General features: G+C 43.7%; 1 protein-coding gene across 4 annotated transcripts in view; it reads left to right on the top strand.

The window, feature by feature from the left end:
- Positions 1-22,020, top strand: part of ANO2 (anoctamin 2) — a 383,296-nt gene that overhangs the window by 77,857 nt on the left and 283,419 nt on the right. For 3 of the 4 annotated variants that reach the window (XM_045364578.2, XM_074006133.1, XM_074006134.1), the window contains exon 4: positions 9,743-9,841. In XM_045364578.2, coding sequence (XP_045220513.2) covers positions 9,743-9,841 — 99 coding nt within the window. Of the gene's footprint in view, positions 1-9,742; positions 9,842-11,306; positions 11,729-22,020 lie in introns of those variants that run through there. The other variant, XM_074006135.1, reaches the window with a different exon arrangement.

Here is a 22,020-nt window from a genome sequence, read left to right as displayed (position 1 = left end):
TACAACCTCATTTGATTCTGAAATGCCATGAAATCATTATTCACTTTTGAATACTTATTATTAATTAAAAGCTAACAAATATGTAACATATTGTTAAGTAAATAATGTTTATTTAACATAAAACATTATAATAAAAATAATGATTTTTTAAAACAAAGGTACAAGAAGTGTTGCATTGTTTTACATTTTTGCATATCTTTTCCCTCTAACCTTTTTGAGGTATAACTGATGTACAATAAACTGCACATATTTAAAGTATCCAATCTGTTGAGTTTTGACATATGTACAAAACCATCACTGTGAAACCAAAACTGTCTGTAATCAAGATAAGGAACAGAACTGCCACTCCCAAACATTTCCACAGATCCTTTTGTCAAGTCTATCCTTCTGTCCTCCAAGTGGTATTATTAATTATTACAATTATTTTAACATTGCCTGTCGATCCCAGAGAACTTTGGTGGCTTGTTGGAAATGGTGCAGCCGGTAAGTGACAGAGCTGGGGTCCAAGCCCTGGTCCTCAGGCTCCAGAACCCATGGCCTTCCTGGGGCCTATCTTACATGGTGAGGATTGTTCCACAGTTCTTCCACCTGTAGGATTTCTGAAGTAGCATCACGCCCAGAGAAGCCTTAGTCACACTCTGTTGCTCACTCCCCATAGTTTGGGTCTTTCAAGGTGCCATGCTGCCTTTCGGGGCCTCTGCAGCTCAGGAGTTGAGTGAAGAGGAGGTTCTTTCACCCTTGATATATTGGAGGGTGTATTAGTCTGTTCTCATGCTGCTAAAAAAGACATTATCAGAGACTGGGTAATTTATAAAGAAAAAGAGGTTTAATGGACTCTCAGTTCCACGTGGCTGGGAAGGCCTCACAATCATGGTGGAAGGTGAAAGGCATGTGTTTACATGGCAGCGGACAAGAGAGAATTGAGAACCGAATGAAAGGGGTTTCCCCTCACTGTCTCTACTAAAAAACAAAAATACGAAAAATTAGCTGGGTGTGGTGGTGGGTGCTTGTAATCCCAGCTACTCAGGAGGCTGAGGCAGGAGGATTGCTTGAACCTGGGAGGTGGAGGTTGCAGTGAGCCAAGATTGCACCATTGCACTCCAGCCTGGGCAACAAGAGTGAAATTTTGTCTCAAAAAAAAAAAAAAAAAAAAAAAAAAGAAAAGAAAGAAAGAAAGGGGTTTTCCCTTATAAAACCATCAGATCTGTGAGCTTATTCACTGCCATGAGAACAGTATGGGGGAACCGCTCCCAGGATTCAGTTACCTCCCACCAGGTCCCTCCCGCAGCACGTGGGAATTATGAGAGCTACGATTCAAGATGAGATTTGGGTGGGGACAGAGTCAGACCCTATCAGAGGGTTTGACTCCTCAGTCTCCCTGGGCTCCCCTCACTGCTTCCTCTTCACTTGGGCTCTGAGGAGTTGTTCCTGGGCTGCCTCTGGCTGGAGTGCAATGATGTGTGATACACAGAGTGGAGACTGTGGTGATAGGTCTAGAGATCACCCCTTCGGGGTGTCTGCCCAGGTTGGCACCCAGAAATATGACAAAAGTGGCTGAGTTTTCATGTCCATGGGACCCTGGGTTGTCCCCGGTCGTTGGTTGGGAACCAGGTGAAGTCTTTTCCATAAGAAGGAAGGGTCCTGCTGCTGGTCTTGGTCGGTCTCTGGGATGGGGCTTGGTGGGCACTTGGCTCTGTCTTCTGCCTCTGCTGATTAGTGGCCACCTTCACCTTGGCCTATGCAGGACAGGGTTGGAGAGGAGATTCCAGTGCTCTCATCCAGGAGCTCCCAGGAGAGCAAATTTCCATCTTTCCTTCCCTAGGCAGGAAGTTCTTCCCTGTGCTTAATCCCAAATCACTGTGTCTCAGGAGGACCAGGCAGAGCCTGCCTCCGATCAGAGGCTGGACGTTCTTGAGAGCCAAAGGGCAGTTAAGGCTTTGGTCTTCACGACGACACAGGTATGGTGTTCCTCAAATGGAACAGATGGGAGGCCTGTCTCAGATGAATTCCTGCTCTTATTTCAAAAGCCCTCTGTCTCAAGGCTACACCTCCCCCTCCTCGTTTGCCGGTGGCGGTGGCTGCCCTGGCCACCGTCTCAGCACTGCTGCCCTCCAGCTGCGTGAGCTTCAATCGTGATGATCTGAGAGTGTGGGGCGCCCAGCAGGCGGGATTGGGGCGCTGGTGATGCCTTAGGGGAGTCCGAGGGAGTCTGTCTCCTCTCTGCCCCTCCATCACCTCTAGGCTCATCCCCCCACCCTTCCTCACAGCGCCATTCCCAGGCCTCCATGTGCTGCAGCTGATGTTCTCGCCTCACAGCAGGGCCCGGGACCAGAGTACACTCAGGCCCCTTGGGTCAGCATGGAGGTGGCTTGGCAGGGCTGTGGGGAAGGAGGCCTGAGGAGTATCAGTTTCCAGTGTTTGGCTGGGGCTGCCTCCCGCTCACTCTTGTCTCTCTAGAGAGAGGACGTGGTCTTGTTTATCCACATGCAAGCTTTGGATCACAACGAGACATAAACAATGAGGATAACTTCACTGGGAGCATGGCCTGCAGTCCCTGCTAGGGGCCTGGAGTGCTGGAGAGAGGTGGCTGGGGGTGACAGCCCCTTCTTTCCCTCACTCCCTAGCCAATTCCTCCTTCTCCTGCCTCCCTAATTTCTTGTGAAGGGAGGGGCTGCAGGACTGCCGTGGATGGTTGGCAGCCCTGAGGGATGGCAGGGTGGGATGAATGCTGGTGCCAGGAGACCTGGGTCTGCTGGTAATTAGCTGCGTGTCTCTGCTCATGAAGCGCGGCCTCTTGGGCTGCAGGCCTTCCTCTGTTACTCGAGAAAGATATGTTCGGTGCGCTTGGAGGTGTTTCCATCTCTAGAGTCCTGTGGCCAAATCAGTTCACCATTCTCAAATTCCTCTGTGTCCTTAAGCTGGCCCTGCCTTGAACTGTCAGCATGGGGTGGTGACTGGCACCATGGCAGTCAAATGCTTGCTGAGTGAAGACATCAAAGACTGACATTTGAAGCCTTGTCTATTTTCCAGAATATTCCTGATTCTTCTCCTTAATGCTACAACACCCCCAGAAGCCTATGAGACAGAAAAGTTTCAGATATATCCAGTTCAGGTTGTGTTTTGTGAGCATGAGTGAGGCTGTGTCAATTCCTTTGGCCTCTAGGAAAGGGAACAGCGGTCTGCAAATGCAGTGAGCACCTGGGGCTACCAAGAGGATGGAGAGGCCCTCCACAATCTTTAGATAGTTCCTGCTCAGGTGGAAACTTGAGTAACTTTAGCTGTCAATATGAGAGAAACATTCAAAATTGATACTTAAGGGTAATTGAATTATTTTCTCAAAACTGAATTAGATTTAAATTCTGTTGGCCAAAGGTCACCAGTTACTCTTTGGGTCGTGGTAGCCAATTTTTAGAAATCGGTCACAGGATCCAAATGGAATCCACTAGGAAAACAGTATATGTGTACTGAAGTTGCCAGAAATATTTACTGAGCACTTACTATATGTCAGGTACTGTGGTGGCTGCTGAGGACAAAGCAAACAACAAGACAGACTCATTCTTTGTCCTCATGGAGCGACAGGTCTAGCAGAGAAGAAGGGTATGAGATGCCTAACGACACAATGACTGTGATAGTGGGTCCATGCTATGAAGGAGAAAGACAAGGAATTGTACAAGCAAGAGGAAGGGACCGAGTGTAATCCACGGCTCAGGAAGAGCCTCCCTGAGGAAGGAATTTTTAAGCTGAGACCCGAACAGGAGTTGGGTGGGATGGGGGATGATGAGAGCTTTGCAATGGAGGGATAGAGTGTGAGGAGGCTCCAGGGTGGCAAGCTGGTGGAACAGTCAGATGACAGTGAGAAGGGCTGGGTGCTGGAGCCTGGGGAGGAGGGTGAGAGGGGCTGGTACCTTAGACCATGTGCAAATCATCAGGCTTGCTGTTGAGTTAACTTTAGAGAGGAAGGGGGGTAGGGAGGGAGCGAGACGTCAGCAGACTGGGTGAGGCACAGGTTCAAGCTGGGACCTGACTTAGCCTCTTTGTGAGCTCAGTTCTCTACCAGTTTACTTAGTTGAGGACAAGTCTGGGAAACCAGTGGACATCATGAGTTAAAAGAAATGGACAGGTCAGATGTGGTGACTCATGCCTGTAATTCTGGCACTTTGGGAGGCCAAGGGAGGTGGATCACTTGAGTCCAAGAATTTGAGACCAGCCTGGGGAAAAATGGCAAAACCCCATCTCTAAAAAAAATGTTTAAAAATTAGCTGGGTATGGTGGCGCACACCTGTAGTCTGAGCTTCTCGGGAGGCTGAGGTGGGAGGATTGTTTGAGCCCGGGAGGCAGTTGCAGTGAGCCAAGGTTGTGCCATTGCACTCCAGCCTGGGAGACAAAGCAAGACCCTGTGTTGCGGGGGGGGCGGGGAAGAGAGAGAGAGAGACCAGTAAACTCAGAAGTCAGGCTCTGACTGAGGAGTATTCGTTTCCTTTGGCCACAGTACTCACACCGTCTTTGGGTAACTCTCCCTGATACCAAGAACTAGAGAAGCAGGGTTTGTAGGGCTTTGTGAAAATGGAGTCACAGTGAAAGGATTGCATAGGTTTTTGAGACATTTCAACTGAGTTAGAGACATTTCCTGCTCTGTTATATATTTCACATTTCTTGCCCCTGGAAAAATTACCTGCCTTAGACTGACAGGCCTGGGCCTTCCTACAGAAATATCTGTGCCCTGGTTCTCCCTTCTCTGATGACAAGGACCAAATTATGTGTTACAGCTCATTTTACATGAACTGAAGTTTTAGTTGCCTGTTGGGATTTGGGAGCCCCTCCAGTCATATTGATTACTTATTTATAACATCTTCTTTAGGGATGGGTTATATCCTCTGATGGCTGATCTCTTAATGTTGTGTTAAGTTTCCTGTCGATTTCAGCAAGTTATATTTTCTGACCTTGTCCCCAAATTCTGGAGGTGCATTGTATTTTGAACCCGTGATTTCCTTCAGGACATGTGGGATATTTTGAAAATCTTGTAGATGATTTTAAAAGTGCAAGGCAATAAAGGAACCAGGATTACTCATTCACAATTTTAATCTAACGGGAACTGGTTTTCCCCAGTGAGGACCTGCTGTGTGTGCAGCCTCCTGGTAGGTGCTTGAAGAATACAAAAGAAGTTTCAGTTGCTGTCCTGCAGTCAAGAAGCAGTCATTTTACTGGGGTAGAGCTAATTGCTATAGTAATGCCTGACTTTTCTCCACATTTCAGGAACACTAGCACGGCTTCACCTACTTCATCTGCAATTCTCACAACAGCCATGCAACATTTTTCATGCTCCTTATTCGGATAAAGAAAGTGAGGCTCATTTGGTTAAGTGACTTGCCTAAGCTCCCACAGCTGCAAAATTCCGGAGGCAAATCATTTTTTTCCTTAATAATTGAGACATAGGTCTCCCTTTATTTTCAGGTGGTGAAGATTCTAGAATTAGTAGGAAATACTGATTCTATCTGAATCGCTAAACTATGAGGGAAGCTATACAAAAACCTCGATAGTTTTTGTTCCCTTTCTCATCTTGTTCCATAATTTATTTTGGTTGTTTTCAGTATTCTGCTATTAGGAATAATGCTGTCACAAATATAATTTCTCCTTTTATTTTTAGTTGATATAACTGTACATACTTATGGGATACAGAGTGATATTTTGATACATGTATGCAATGTGTAATGATTAAATCAGAGTAGTTAGCATATCTGTCACCCCTAACATAGAATTTCTTTGTGTTGTAAACATTCACAATCCTCTCTTCTTTTTGGAAACATACAATAATATTAATCCTATTCACCCTGCAGTTCTGCAGAACACTAGAAGGTATTCCTCCCATCTAGCTTAACTTTGGATCCATTAACCAACCTCTCCCCATCCTCCCCTCCCCACATTTTCCCCAGCCCCTAATAATCACAATTCTATGCTTTACTTCCATAAGCTCAAATATTCTTTAGTTTCCACATACGAGTGAGAACATGTGGTGTTTGTCTTTCTATGTCTGGCCTATTTCACATAACATGATGTCCTCCAGGCTCATCCATGTTGCTATGAATAATAGGATATCATTCCTTTTATGGCTGAATATGATTCCAGTGCATATATATAACATCCATTCCTCTCTTATGGACATTTAGGTTGATTCAACAAATAATCTAATTAAAAACTGGGCAAAGCATCTAAATAGACACTTCACAAAAGAAGACATAGAAATGGACAATAGGTGTATGAAAAAAATGCTTAACATCACTAATCGTCGAGGAATGCAAGTCAGAATCACAATGAGATATCATCTCACCCCAGTTAGAATGGCTATTATAAAAAAGACAAAAAAATAAAGGCTGGAAAGAATGCAGTGAAAGGGAACTCTCAGGTGTTGCTGGTGGGAATGTAAATTGATATAGCGACTATGGAAAGCAGAATGGAGGTCCCTCAAAAACGAAAAATGGAACTGGCACATGCCCTAGCAATCCCATTCCTGGGTATGCATCCAAAGGAAAAGAAATCAGTATATCAAGGGAATACCTGCACCCTCATGTTTATTGCAGGACTATTCACAATAACTAAGGATTCAGATCTTATTCTGTCCGACTTGGAAGCTCCAAGCTCTTCTACTCCCCTACTATGCCTACAAGAACCTCCACCCACAAGCAGGGCTGAATGGATGTCAGAGTGGCCTAGGGGACAAGGGAAATTTTTTTTTAAGTTAATACATGTTAACCTTCAGGTTTAGATTCCTGGGCGATGCATTCGGTGATGGTTGTGCTCCCTAGCTTTCAAGGACTTATTTTTTTCTTTGGAGACACGGCCAGTCACACCAGCTAATTTTTCACATTGGTGGGTATCTTTTCCTTTTTATGAGAAGGTAACAATATTGCATACCATGAAAGGAGCATGACTAGATCCACAAAACTGCATTCCTGCTTTTGTTTTCATTTAAAACGAGTTCCTGTTGAGGATAGTGGAGATGCGTGCTTTGCTGGAGGAAGCCAACAACCCCATACTGGGAAACGATTTTGCATTGCTTAGTGTAAGATTAGGCTGCAATTGATAGAGCCTCTAAAATCACCGTGGAGAAACAAGGTAAAATTCTATCTTTCACATAAAAATCTACAGGCAGCCCAGGGCTGCTATGATACTCCCTAGAGCCAGACTCAGTTTCTTTCTTGACACTTCGCTGTTTCTAGCCCGGACTTTAACCTTAAGGTCTAAAATGTCTGTGTCCATCTTCCAGGCAGCAGGTTAAGGGATGAAAGAAAACGAAGGGGCAAAAAGCACCTACTTGCTGTTTTTGAAGAAGGTTACCAGATACTTCCACCGCATGACATTGGCCAGAAGTATTGTTTATGGAAACACCTAATCGTGAGGGAGATGTGGTCTTAATGCTGGACGGCTATGTGCTCTGTTAAAAATGAAGAACATGAGAACAGCTGTCAGGGGACAGCTAGCAGTCTGCCACCAAGGTCTTGGAATTTGACCCTTGCCCTCCCAACCCTACCTCAAACTTTGAACATCTGCACCCACTTAATGGATATTTGTTACATACTTGAGCAACCAACCCTAAAGAAAGTTAAAACTGCATTCATCACAATTTGAAAATAAAGACAAAGGGTAATATGTTAACGTTCATAATAGTCATGATCTCCTCTTAGAGAGAGGGATGATGCTGTTTGCCATCTTTCACCAAAAACATAATTTCTGGGGCCTTGACGGAGAGCTGGGCTTGCAGGTCAGCTTCACAGATGGTTTCTTTTCTTTCCCCTTATTTTCACTTAATTGGAAAAGCTTAAATTACAGTTAGAAGTAGCAGCAAGTGATTGATGATTCTGTCCAGTAGTCCTGCATAACCAAAGATAAAACTGGGGAGATTGCTCACTGAAGGCCACTTTCGGTATTTTGTCAGAACAATGTCACACTTGGGATTGGGAAGGTTTCATCTTAGGGCTACCACATAGGTTCCTTATCGACCCTTGGATTTGATTTTAGCCTAAACGCATGACTTTGTGTTGTGTTACAGTCCTTGGGTGTGTTTCTTAATTATCCCGAGTGATTGTGTCATGTCTGAAAACTATTTTTATTGCACTATCTGTGTAACTTTGGGCAAATCATTTACATGTTCCCTGCCTTGGTTTCCTCAACTGTAGAATAGAGATAGTGGTGGTAGTACTGGCCTTACAGCATAGTTGCGAATATTGTGTGGGCTAACGCACGTGATCACCTAACTCAGTTCTGGCACATAATACACACTCAATAAATATGCATTGTGGTGATTGTTATTTTCAGTATTTTCAAACTCTAGACTATCCAAGCCTTTTGTACCATAGTCCAATCTCCTTGTGAAATCTTGGTTTATTCTTCATTTTTCTGCCCTGTAAGTCATGAGCTTTCTTTCTCAAAGTGAGGTTTGGTTCTGGACGTTTGAATTACTGAACATGTTTTGGAGCTGCCATTGAAAAATAATAGAGATAGTTTCACTTGCATTAATGAGTGCCATAAAATATCTTTTTATTTTGTTCGTCATTTCAAAAACACATGTGAGCACCTCCATAGACAGTGTTCTTCAGTGTGGGAAGTAGTCTTCTATTTGCCATCTATCTCTCTGCCAGGCAAACTGAAAACGCAGACAGTCAGAGCCTGTGAGTTGAAGATTTTCTGTATAGTCTTCAACACTAAACCAAGATCAGAGGGCGTACTTAATGAAGGATTGTGCTATCAGCTTGTTCTTTCTCTCTGAACACAGTGAAGGAGTTTAAACACAACACTTGTGCTTAATTTTGCAGGTAGTTTTAGAAACTTCTCACCAATAATGAGACTTGCCAGTTTTTCCTACTTGGTTTTGGTCCTCTTTAGTTTTTTAGTGACAAAATTAATTAAATTCATGTCAGAAAGTAAAGAGTTTTTCCCCTGTGTGTGCTTGTTCTGAAAAAAAAGTGAGTGTTTATTTGAAGATGAGGTGCCTTCCTCTCATAATCTGACACCTATTTGTAACAGACATGGTGACAAGGCCAGATGAATTGCTGGGTCAATAAAACCTGACTTTCAAATACTCATCACTGCATTTTCTGTCCTTATTTTTCATTTTTTGAGAGAAATCAGCACACAACACAATCACTTATTCTGAGACATAGATTCATGTTCTGTATTCATGTAGGAGCCCTGTTTATGATATTATTTTGCATCGTACCATTGTCATCATGATTTACAGTATTACTTCTAGGCTCTAGTAGATCACTTTTGTGGTTTGGGGCTATAACAGCATGATAGTAGAACAAAAATACAGACTTGAACAATAAACACTAAAAATGTGTGAATGGAGTCAAGTTGCAGGCTATTCACTGAATGTGAGCAGAGGAAAACCAGCCATGTGTTATTAAGAGTGTAACGAGATTTCCGTGAAAATCATGATTGCTTATATTTCAAATCTGTTTCAAAATTGTTTTAACTTGTTCTTTTTTTTTCCTCTGAAGCTACCAAACTTCCAGGGGCCACACTTTGGGAACGCTATCCTACTGTTTTCGATGAGAGCGTTTTTGGAATAGACTGATGAACGGGGTACAGGTGGGAAGGGACTGGTCCCTGGTGAATTTTAAAGAGAACGAAAATGAGACACTGAAGAACAATGGGTTGGGCTTCTTGTGTGGAACAGTTGGAGAACCAGGAATTTAAGCTATGTACTTACAAGTGTTTCCATTTGTTCTTCCTTTGTACCTTGCAGAATAAAAGCCAGGGATCCATCTTTGTCCGGATACACGCCCCGTGGCAGGTGCTGGCCAGAGAGGCAGAATTCTTGAAGATCAAAGTTCCTACCAAGAAAGTATGAGCATGTTTCTCCTGGGTTGTGGGCCTCCTGAGGGCCGGATGGATGCAGATAGTTTGGGAATAGGGCCAGGTGGGATGTGGGTTTTGTGGAATTGAAATCACACTTGCCTCCCCAGCGACCCATGATGTGGGGGGAACGGGGAAGAGTTGGGGTGGGGAGAGAGATCCTCCCACCTCAGAGCACTGGCTGGGTTTGCTCCACAAGAAGCAACACATTGTCCCTGTCCGTGTTCTTCATTTTTCTGTTTCACCTCCTTTCTCTCTTTTCTCAGGGTCCTAGTACAGTCAGACACTTCTTTAGTGAACAGAGTAATGAGAGAAGGCCGCAAGCCATGCTGACTGCATCAGCAGCGTGCAGGGGAAACAGCACCAAATTTGCTGTGGAGATTCTGGTTATGATTCCGCCACTAAATATTGTGTGGTGGTGGGTTTCACTTATCTCTTCTGTAAATCAGAAGGTTCTTAATCAGGTGACTTGATTAACCTCACCTGGTAAGTGTTTTCACAATGTTCATGCCAGCGTCCCATCTCTGGGAATTTGACCTACTTGGTTGGTATGGAATGAAGTTCTCATCGGTGTTAGGCAAAAAATCCGCAGGAGGTTCTGATGCACATCTGGGTTGACAGCCACACAGTTTAGATGATGTTTGAGGTAGTTTTTTTTAAAATCCAGGGTAGCCTATACATAATTTAAAAATCTACCCAGAGGCCAGGCACAGTGGCTGACACCTGTAATCCCAACACTTTGTTGGGGGAGAAGTGGAAGGATCTCTTGAGGTCAGAAGTTTGAGACCAGCCTGGGCAACATAGCAGTTTTAGAGGAAAGGAGTGGCTATTGACCTTGACCATCTGTGATGCCTCTTCGGGAAGGTCCTGTGGCAGATGGTACTCTACTTTAACCATGGGTGAACTGTGGGTGGTCTCTCTCTCTTTCCCTCCACCCTTCTTCTCTCTCTCTCATATACACCACACATACACACACACACACACCTCTCCATAGTGTAGTTGTGTAAGTGGTGACTTACCACGGCAAAGATCATCTTGCTCATTGTAACTACCATCATGATAGTTTCCATGCTCCCCACTGTGAACAGAATTCCATATTTGTTGCCTTCTGTACCACCACTGTGATCACCTGCCCCCTCGTCACCATGCCCACTCTCAGTGCCATCATTATAGTCAGCAACACCATTCTGATTTACATTGTGGGCTAACACCATTTTCACCACCAACAGATCTGCTATCTCCATCAAAAATCACTCATCAAATACCAGCATGTGACTGATAACCGTCATGAGTCCCCTGTTTGAGAAGAATAAAGTCTATGGATTCTGTTCTTATAGATTTATTACAATGGACAATAACTCCATGGCAGGTGGACAAATGCTTATTAAACAATGAACAAACACAAACATGAATATTAGCTACAAACATTTTGACAACGAAAGGTGATTTTTGGTGGCGGGAGCGCTGGTCGCATGCCTGAAGTGTCTTAGTTTCACAAGGACCACGCTGTGTCTTTCCCCTTCATTTGTACTGCTGTGTTTTTTGTCTCCTGGTTTCAGTCCTCTCAGTCTTAATAACACCACCCTCAAATGCGGGCACCATCTTTGTTTTGGATCTCCGTTCCTCCTTAACTAATGTTCTCTGGATTTCCTGGCAACACGACACTAGTTTCAGCTTTGGGTGGAGGCTTCTGCTTCCTGCTGGTGGGGTCCTGTTTTGGCCAACCCTATCACTCCTCTTTCTTCTGTCTTCCTTCTGACTTCAGTATATTCTTCTCCTTTCTGTCTGGTTTATCTGAATAATGTTTTCTTAACCTCATTCTATTTGTGTCTTGTTTCCTATGTTTTAATCTCTGCTGCTGATCCTTGGAAAGGAGGTGAGCAAAACTCTAATGCCCATGTTATGATTTCTATCCCCCAGGGTAATTCTTTTAGGGGAAACCTAGAGACATAGGAAAAGTGTGTCCTTTTTCAACCTCCCCTCGCTTATTTTCCTTCTTTGCTTTCCTTCCCATCCTTCTACTCTCATGCTTTTCCTTCTCTTCTCTCTTCCTTCCACCCCCTCTTCTGATGCCTCCTCCTAGCCTCCCTCTCTGTTCTTTGCACACGCTATGACACCTCCACATCTCTCTCTCTCTCTCTCTCTTTTTTTTTGAGATGGAGTCTTGCTCTGTCGCCCAGGCTGGAGTGCGGTGGTGTGATCTCAGCTCACTGCAATCTCCGTCCCCCAGGTTCAAGCAATTCTCCTGCCTCAACCTCCCAAGCAGCTGGGATTACAGATGAGCATTACCACGCCCAGCTAATTTTTGTACTTAAGTAGAGACAGGATTTCTCTGTGTTGGCCAGGCTGGTCTCCAATTTCTGACCTCATGATCCACCTGCCTTGGCCTCCCAAAGTGCTGGGATTACAGGTGTGAGCGACCACGCCAGGCCAGACACCTCCACATCTCTTGTCTTTCTACCACCTTCTCCTGCTCAGTCCTAGACTTGGCTTCCCCAGTAGTGCTCGCCTTTAGTCCCTCTGGTATCTCCTTTATCCTTTCACATGCTTATGCTTTTTAGAGCATAGTTTTGCATAAATGACATATTGGCCTTCAGAGTTTCAGTGCCTCTACACATGAGCTGTTTGGAACTAACATCTGTAGTTTAGGTAGTACCTGCACTTGAAGTTGTAGATGAGTTGGCGAGGGTGAGAACATACTATAAAACAGCCATCTCTGGGTTTCTCTCCCCGCTTTCCATTTTGGTAGACACGGCACTAGTTGAGTCCTCAGAAGGAGAGACTTTCTAACCTTGGTTCCGCAGGTATTCGTCGTGTGATTTGGGGAGCTCATCCCATCTCTCCGAGCCTCAGTTGCCTCATCTATGATATGGGCATACTCACACCTGTCCTATTTTTCTTAGAAGGTTGTTGTAAGGATCTGATTCTTAATCAGTGCTGTGTAAACACAGGAGGTTGTTGTGTCTGCTTTCTGAAATATTTTAATGTGTATTCTCAGTTGTTAGTCCCCCAATCAACTTCCTTTCTGACCAAAGAAGCAGCCAGCACTGATAGTGCTCCCTCTGTGAGAAAGTCCCTGGAGAGGCACTGAGGGAGCAGAAGCAACCCATGCCCTCAGGGTGCCGACAGTCACAGGGCAGCATGGGAGGAGTGCAGGTGCCCAGACATCAACACAGTGATGGGATACTGCGTCAAGTAGTAACTCATTAGCCCGGCACCAATTCTGTTCGTCAATGTGGTGGGTTAGGGAGTAGGGAGAGGCAAAGCCATGTGGTTGCCCCTCCAAGGCTGCAGATAAAACAGAACTTTTTCCCAAAGTTTCTGGGCCCCAAACTCGACTCAGGTGGACTGTTTTGGCTTCCTTTTGCCACATTTCTTTTTTCTTTTTTCTTTTTTCCCTTCCCTTCCCTTCCCTTCCCTTCCCTTCCCTTCCCTTCCCTCCCCTCCCCTTCCCTCCCCTCCCCTCCCCTCCCCTCCCCTCCCCTCCCCTCCCCTTCCCTCCTTTCCCTCCCTTCCCTCTCCCTTCCCTCCCTTCCCCTTCCCTTCCCCTTCCCTTCCCTTCTGTCTTCTCTCTCCTTCCCTCTTCTCTCTCCTTCCTTCCTTCCTTTTCTTTCTTTTCCTTCCTTCCTTCCTTTTCTTTCTTTTCTTTCCTTCCTTCCTTCCTTTTCTTTCTTTTCCTTCCTTTCCTTTCCTTCCCTTTCCCTTTCCCTTTCCTTTCTTGATGGAGTCTCCCTCCAGTGGGAGTCACCCAGGCTGGAGTGCAGTGGTACAATCTCAGCTCACTGCAACCTCTGCCTCCTGGGCTGAAGGAATTCTCTTGCCTCAGCTTCCCAAGTAGCTGGGACTATAGGCACGCGCCACCATGCCTGGCTATATTTTGTATTTTTAGTAGAGACAGGGTTTCAACATGTTGGCCAGGCTGGTCTTGAACTCCTGACCTCAAGTGATCCATCTGCCTCGGCCTCCCAAAGTGCTGGGATTACAGGCATAAGCCACTGCACCCGGCCCTAGATCTTCTTTGTATCATAGAAGTCAATGGCTTGTAGTGGAGCTGACAGAGGGTGTTATACACAGGTGAGGGGGGATATAACTTGATATGCTGGGTAGGATGCTATGTTTGTAAAAATTAATCTAAGGCTCTGATCCCAGGGGTGGGGATCTGGGTTAAACCCAGTTCCTGAGTTGAGAGAGGAGCGTAGAAAATGGAGGACAAGACTCGCTGTCTGTGGAGGGCTAGTGTTGGGGCTAGCGGCATGCTGTCTTTTTAAAATGGGTTTGGGAAGTGATCAAAATGAGAAAAAACCACATTTGCTGAGAGCCACATCCTGGCGGCGAGGGAAGCGTGGAGGAAGAATGAGACATGGCGTGGGATCAGTTAAGCATTCTCCAGGCAGTGGAGGGTTGGATCATAACTCAGTGGGGTCCAGAGAGACCGGGAAGATGGGGAGGAAATCACAAAATCGAGATCTCAAACGTGGACAAATCCATTGTAATGTGTCCAGGGACTCCACGTCCTGAGCACAGATATTAACGGGGAGGGGGAATCTTGGAAGGAAGCATTTGTTTTCCAAAAACAACAACAGAAGAGCCAGCATTTTGCGAGGGACACTCAAGATCCATGCACAGAAGGGTGTGGGAAGGCCTGGCCTTTGGCCCCGAGCAGCCTGAGAAGGTTTGAAATGGGGGTATGGAAGCAGGTGCTTTCTCACCTCTGCTCATTACCAAGATGGCTCTTCTAGAGATTGTGGTCAACATTTCTGTTGATTTCTCATTTGCTTTTTTTGTATATATGAATGAACACTCCGTTTCTCATCCTTTACATTGTCTTATTCCTCAAGCCTCCAGCAGAGACAAGGTCGGTGCAAGCTGTTAGGGACGACTTTCTTTTCAATGAAATCATATTAATCCAGCCCTAGTTCACTAAATTTGGAAGAAGTGGCATGCCTGGGATGGGTGAAAAACCACTTTTGTCCAATCATCAGAGCTTTTGTAGCTATTATTAGTAGAGTGACTGATATTGCAGGGGTCTCGTTTGCTGTCCCTCAGAGCATGCCAGAACTTTAGCTTATGTGTCCTTTGCATGCAAGTAGATGCTGTTAACTTCCAGCAAGTCATGCCTTTTTAGGCAAACAGGCTCAGAGCTCCATACATCTCCAAAACAGGAGTAATACACATTGTGGAGGGAAGTGGTGGTGATGTACTCGAATGCCTGGTAGAGAGGCACATACAACACATGAGAACTGCCGTTATTACTGCTGTTGGTATTGTTATTCATAGCAAGGTGTGCAGGCAGCGCAGTTGGTACAAGACTAGGACTGTGTCTGCTCTTTGATTCTCTCCTCTCTTCTCTGCAGTGTTGGGGGAAGCAGGCCCAGTCCCTCAACTCTGCCAAGGCAGCCAGAAGTACAGACATGAAATCTGTGGAGATGCAGGAACAGATGGCCTTTGGACTATATGCTGGGGATTTCCATTTCCTAGAGCACAGGTCCTTGGGGCGTCTGTAAACACAATGGCTCCACGTGCGAGGTCTGTGGTGCAGTTGCTGGGAAAGCCAGTGAGAAGACTGCTGGGGTCCCGTGGTGCAGGAGGCAGAGCTTGAAGGCACCCATTTTAAGGGAGAGACAGCAGACGTGACAAGTGGTCCACCTTGAGTTCTACTATTGACTGTGCCCCCATTAACCTGGGGTTAGTTGATTCATATCTTAGTCTGTTTCCTAAAAAGGACTTGAGATGGATTACAACCAAAAGAAGGAATGCAATGGATCATTTTTCAAAAGGACAGATAAAAAGAGGCATGTAACTGGGGAGGGGAGGAAGTAGGGAAGTGCAAGGGAAATAATGATAGTGGAAACTAAAAATAAGGGTGATGGATGCAGGTAAGACAGAGTTGCATTCTGGGCTTTCTGGTAGCCAAGACAGAAAGGACTGTGGCTCACAGTCGTCTATGGGAATCAGCATCTGTTTTGCCAAAGAAGGCAAAGTTTTCCTGTTGTAAAGGACATGAACAATACAAGGGACTATGTTTTCAGTAATAAGTTCACACGAGCTTCTGCAATGTTCGTCATATGACTGTTGCTTACACTGATTCTGGATAAAACTGGGGATGTAATGTTAAACTGTGGTTGAGGGAGGGTTGATACAGTGTAATGTCTGCAAATTTCTTAAAAAAAAATTTTTTTTTATTATACTTTAAGTTCTAGGGTACATGTGCACAACGTGCAGGTTTGTTACATATGTACACATGTGCCATGTTGGTGTGCTGCACCCATTAACTCGTCATTTACATTAGGTATATCTCCTAATGCTATCCCTCCCCCCTCCCCACTCCCAACAATAGGACCCGGTGTGTGATGTTCCCCTTCCTGTGTCCAAGTGATCTCATTGTTCAGTTCCCACCTATGAGTGAGAACATGCGGTGTTTGGTTTTCTGTCCTTGCGATAGTTTGCTGAGAATGATGGTTTCCAGCTGCATCCATGTCCCTACAAAGGACATGAACTCATCCTTTTGTGTGGCTGCATAGTATTCCATGGTGTATATGTGCCACATTTTCTTAATCCAGTCTGTCACTGATGGACATTTGGGTTGATTCCAAGTCTTTGCTATTGTGAGTAGTGCCGCAATAAACATACGTGTGCATGTGTCTTTGTAGCAGCATGATTTATAATCCTTTGGCTATATACCCAGTAATGGGATGGCTGGGTCAAATGTTATTTCTAGTTCTAGATCCTTGAGGAATCACCACGCTGTTTTCCACAATGGTTGAACTAGTTTACAGTCCCACCAACAGTGTAAAAGTGTTCCTATTTCTCCACATCCTCTCCAGCACCTGTTGTTTCCTGACTTTTTAATGATTGCCATTCTAACTGGTGTGAGATGGTATCTCATTGTGGTTTTGATTTGCATTTCTCTGATGGCGAGTGATGATGAGCATTTTTTCATATGTCTCTTGACTGTATAAATGTCTTCTTTTGAGAAATGTCTGTTCATATCCTTTGCCCACTTTTTGATGGGGTTGTTTGTTTTTTTCTTGTAAATTTGTTTGGGTTCTTTGTAGGTTCTGGATATTAACCCTTTGTCAGATGAGTAGGTTGCAAAAATTTTCTCCCATTCTATAGGTTGCCTGTTCACTCTGATGGAGTTTCTTTTGCTGTGCAGAAGCTCTTTAGTATAATTAGATCCCATTTGGCAATTTTGGCTTTTGCTACCATTGCTTTTGGTGCTTTAGACATGAAGTCCTTACCCACGCCTATGTCCTGAATGGTATTACCTAGGTTTTCTTCTAGGGTTTTTATGGTTTTAGGCCTAACATTTAAGTCTCTAATCCATCTTGAATTAATTTTCGTATAAGGAGTAAGGAAAGGATCCAGTTTCAGCTTTCTACTTATGGCTAGCCAATTTTCCCAGCACCATTTATTAAATAGGGAATCCTTTCCTCATTTCTTGTTTTTGTCAGGTTTGTCAAAGATCAGATGGTTGTAGATGTGTGATATTATTTCTGAGGGCTCTGTTCTGTTCCATTGGTCTATATCTCTGTTTTGGTACCAGTACCATGCTGTTTTGGTTACTGTAGCCTTGTAGTATAGTTTGAAGTCAGGTAGTGTGATGCCTCCAGCTTTGTTCTTTTGGCTTAGGATTGTCTTGGCAATGTGGGCTCTTTTTTGGTTCCATAAGAACTTTAAAGCAGTTTTTTCCAATTCTGTGAAGAAAGTCATTGGTAGTTTAATGGGGGTGGCATTGAGTCTGTAAATTACCTTGGGCAGTATGACCATTTTCACAATATTGATTCTTCCTATCTATGAGCATGGAATGTTCTTCTATTTGTTTGTGTCCTCTTTTATTTCACTGAGCAGTGGTTTGTAGTTCTTCTTGAAGAGGTCCTTCACATCCCTTGTCAGTTGGATTCCTAGGTATTTTATTCTCTTTGAAGCAATTTTGAATGGGAGTTCATTCCTGATTTGGCTCTCTGTTTGTCTGTTACTGGTGTATAAGAATGCTTGTGATTTTTGCACATTGATTTTGTATCCTGAGACTTTGCTGAAGTTGCTTATCAGCTTAAGGAGATTTTGGGCTGAGATGATGGGGTTTTCTAAATATACAATCATGTCATCTGCAAACAGGGACAATTTGGCTTCTTTTCTTAATTGAATACCCTTTATTTCTTTCTCTTGCCTGATTGCCCTAGCCAGAACTTCCAACACTATGTTGAACAGGAGTGGTGAGAGAGGGCATCCCTGTCTTGTGCCAGTTTTCAAAGGGAATGCTTCCAGTTTTTGCCCATTCAATATGATATTGGCTGTGGGTTTGTCATAAATAACTCTTACTATTTTGAGATACGTTCCATCAATTCCGAATTTATTGAGAGTTTTTAGCATGAAGGGCTGTTGAATTTTGTCAAAGGCCTTTTCTGCATCTATTGAGATAATCATGTGGTTTTTGTCTTTGGTTCTGTTTATATGCTGTATTACGTTTATTGATTTGCATATGTTGAACCAGCCTTGCATCCCAGGGATGAATCCCACTTGATCATGGTGGATAAGCTTTTTGATGTGCTGCTGGATTCGGTTTGCCAGTATTTTATTGAGGATTTTTGCATCGATGTTCATCAGGGATATTGGTCTAAAATTCTCTTTTTTTGTGTGTCTCTGCCAGGCTTTGGTATCAGGATGATGTTGGCCTCGTAAAATGAGTTAGGGAGGATTCCCTGTTTTTCTATTGATTGGAATAGTTTCAGAAGGAGTGATACCAGCTCCTCCTTGTACCTCTGGTAGAATTCGACTGTGAATCTGTCTGGTCCTGGACTTTTTTTGGTTGGTAGGCTATTAATTATTGCCTCAATTTCAGAGTCTGCTATTGGTCTATTCAGGGATTCAACTTCTTCCTGGTTTAGTCTTGGGAGAGTGTATGTGTCTGGGAATTTATCCATATCTTCTAGGTTTTCTAGTTTATTTGCATAGAGGTGTTTGTAGTATTCTCTGATGGTAGTTTGTATTTCTGTGAGGTCGGTGGTGATATCCCCTTTATCATTTTTTATTGAGTCTATTTGATTCTTCTGTCTTTTCTTCTTTATTAGTCTTGCTAGCAGTCTATCAATTTTGTTGATCTTTTTAAAAAACTAGCTCCTGGATTCATTGATTTTTTGAAGGGTTTTTTTGTGTCTCTATCTCCTTCAGTTCTACTCTGATCTTAGTTATTTCTTGCCTTCTGCTAGCTTTTGAATGTGTTTGCTCTTGCTTCTCTAGTTCCTTTAATTGTGATGTTAGGGTGTCAATTTTAGATCTTTCCTGCTTTCTCTTGTGGGCATTTAGTGCTATAAATTTCCCTCTACACACTGCTTTAAATGTGTCCCAGAGATTCTGGTATGTTGTATTTTTTTCTCATTGGTTTCAAAGAACATCTTTATTTCTGCTTTCATTTCATTATGTACCCAGTAGTCATTCAGGAGCAGGTTGTTCAGTTTTCATGTAGTTGAGCGGTTTTGATTGAGTTTCTTAGTCCTGAGTTCTAGTTTGATTGCACTGTGGTCTGAGAGATAGTTTGTTATAATTTCTGTTCTTTTACATTTGCTGAGGAGTGCTTTATGTCCAACTATGTGGTCAAATTTGGAATAAGTGCGATGTGGTGCTGAGAAGAAAGTATATTCTGTTGATTTGGGGTGGAGAGTGCTGTAGATGTCTATTAGGTCCACTTGCAGAGTTTAGTTCAATTCCTGGATATCCTTGTTAACTTTCTGTCTTGTTGATCTGTCTAATGTTGACAGTGGGGTGTTAAAGTCTCCCATTGTTATTGTATGGGAGTCTAAGTCTCTTTGTAAGTCTCTAAGGACTTGCTTTATGAATCTGGGTGCTCCTGTATTGGGTGCATATATATTTAGGATAGGTAGCTCTTCCTGATGAATCGATCCCTTTACCATTATGTAATGGCCTTCTTTGTCTCTTTTGATCTTTGTAGGTTTAAAGTCTGTTTTATCAGAGACCAGGATTGCAACCCCTGCCTTTTTTTTTGTTTTCCATTTGCTTGGTAGATCTTCCTCCATCCTTTTATTTTGAGCCTATGTGTGTCTCTGCATGTGAGATGGGTCTCCTGAATACAGCACACTGATGGGTCTTGACTCTTTATCCAATCTGGCAGTCTGTTTCTTTTAATTGTACCATTTAGTTCATTTACATTTAAGGTTAATATTGTTATGTGTGAACTTGATCCTGTCATTATATTAATTGGTTATTTTGCTCATTAGTTGATGCAGTTTCTTCCTAGCATTGATGGACTTTACATTTTGGCATGTTTTTGCAATGGCTGGTACCGGTTGTTCCTTTCCATGTTTAGTGCTTCCTTCAGAATCTCTTGTAGGGCAGGCCTGGTGGTGACAAAATCTCTAAGCATTTGCTTGTCTGTAAAGGATTTTATTTCTCCTTCGCTTATGAAACTTAGTTTGGCTGGATATGAAATTCTGGGTTGAAAATTCTTTTCTTTAAAAATGTTGATTATTGGCCCCCACTGTTTTCTGGCTTGTAGAGTTTCTGCCGAGAGATCTGCTGTTAGTCTGATTACTTCCCCAGGCGTGGGATGTAATCTCCTGGTGTGCTGTTTGCTAAGACCCTTGGTAAAGCGCAGTATTAGGGTGGGAGTTACCCAATTTTCCAGATGTTGTGTGTCTCAGTTTCACTTGGCTAGGAAAAGGAATTCCCTTCCCCCTTGCGCTTCCTGGGTGAGGTGATGCCTCGCCCTGCTTCAGCTCTCGCTGGTTGGGCTGCACTCACTGACCAGCACCAGTGAGATGAACTCGGTACCTCAGTTGAAAATGTAGAAATCACCCGTCTTCTATGTTGCTCACGCTGGGAGTTGGAGGCTGGAGCTGTTCCTATTCAGCCATCTTGGGCACCCCCAATGTCTGCAAATTTCTGAGGCACTAACTGGGTTCAAAGATAAAGGTTTGAGAAGAAATGCCACTGATACTTTAATTCTTTTCAGTTGAACCCATGTTTTGACATGTTTATGTCTACTAACCTGCATTTATTAAAGAATGAGTTATCTTCTTTTCTTTACCATAAAACATATGTAATTGCTATTAAGCATTATTTATCAGTGTGAAAAAAATTGGTGTTTCCACACTGAGCTGATAGAATTCCAGTTAAAAAGCAAAGAAACTTGGCATTTCAGTTAACTTCAGTGGTCCCTTAGGAGGGAAAGGTAATTCCATTTAGCCTTGGAAATGATTGGAAATTGTTCTCAGGTACTTGTTATTGTCTTTCTAGAGACTCTGATTTGGTAGCCCTGGCTTTTGCAAAAGCTTCACAGGAGGACCTCTTCCTGGCTAATGGTGCCCACCCAACCTCAGGGACTCTACTAAGCCAGGACTGCAGCACCTCTTATTTCTCAGTTATTCAGATTTGAGGCTTGTATTAGTTAGGGTTCTCCAGAGAAACAGAACCAACAGGACACACACAGAGACACACACAGACACACACACACACACACACACACACACACAGAGGTTTCATGAGGAATTGGTTAATACAATTATGGGAGCTGGAAAGTCCCAAGATCTGGAGTTCATGCGATGGAGACCCAGGAGAGCTGATGGTGTAGTTGCAGTCTGTGTCCAGTCTGAGAACTAGGAGAGCCAACAAATAAGCTCCAGCAGCCTCAAGACACAAGAACTGATGTTTCAGTTCAAGTGTGAAGGCAGGAAAAGACTGATGTCCTAGCTCATGCAGTCAGGCAGGAAGAGTTTCCCCTTACCTGTGGGAAGGTCAGCCTTTTTGTTGTATTCAGGCCTTCAACTGATTGGATGAGGCCCACCACATTAGGGAGGGTAATCTGCTCTACTTAGTCTACTGACTCAAATGCTCATCTCATCCCAAAACACTCTCATAGATACACCCAGATGTTTGACCAAATATCTGGGCACCCAATGGTCCAGTCAAGTTGACATATAATATGAACCATCACAAGGCTTGTAATTTCAAAGTCAGTAATCCTCTTTGTAATGGAATAAATAGTAGCATTCAAAAAATATGTCCAAGACCTAGTCCTGGAACCTGTAAATATAATCTTATTTGGAAAAAAGATCTTTGCAGATATAATTAGTTAAGGATCTCAGGATGAGATCATCCTGGATTTAGAATAGAACCTAAATCCAATGACAGGTATCCTTATAAGAGAAAGGC

The sequence above is a fragment of the Macaca fascicularis genome, chromosome 11 (genome assembly GCF_037993035.2).
Source record: "Macaca fascicularis isolate 582-1 chromosome 11, T2T-MFA8v1.1".
NCBI classification, from domain to species: domain Eukaryota; kingdom Metazoa; phylum Chordata; class Mammalia; order Primates; family Cercopithecidae; genus Macaca; species Macaca fascicularis.
The sequence above is the reverse complement of the archived record's forward strand: the minus strand, read 5'-3'. Positions and strand labels throughout refer to the sequence as shown.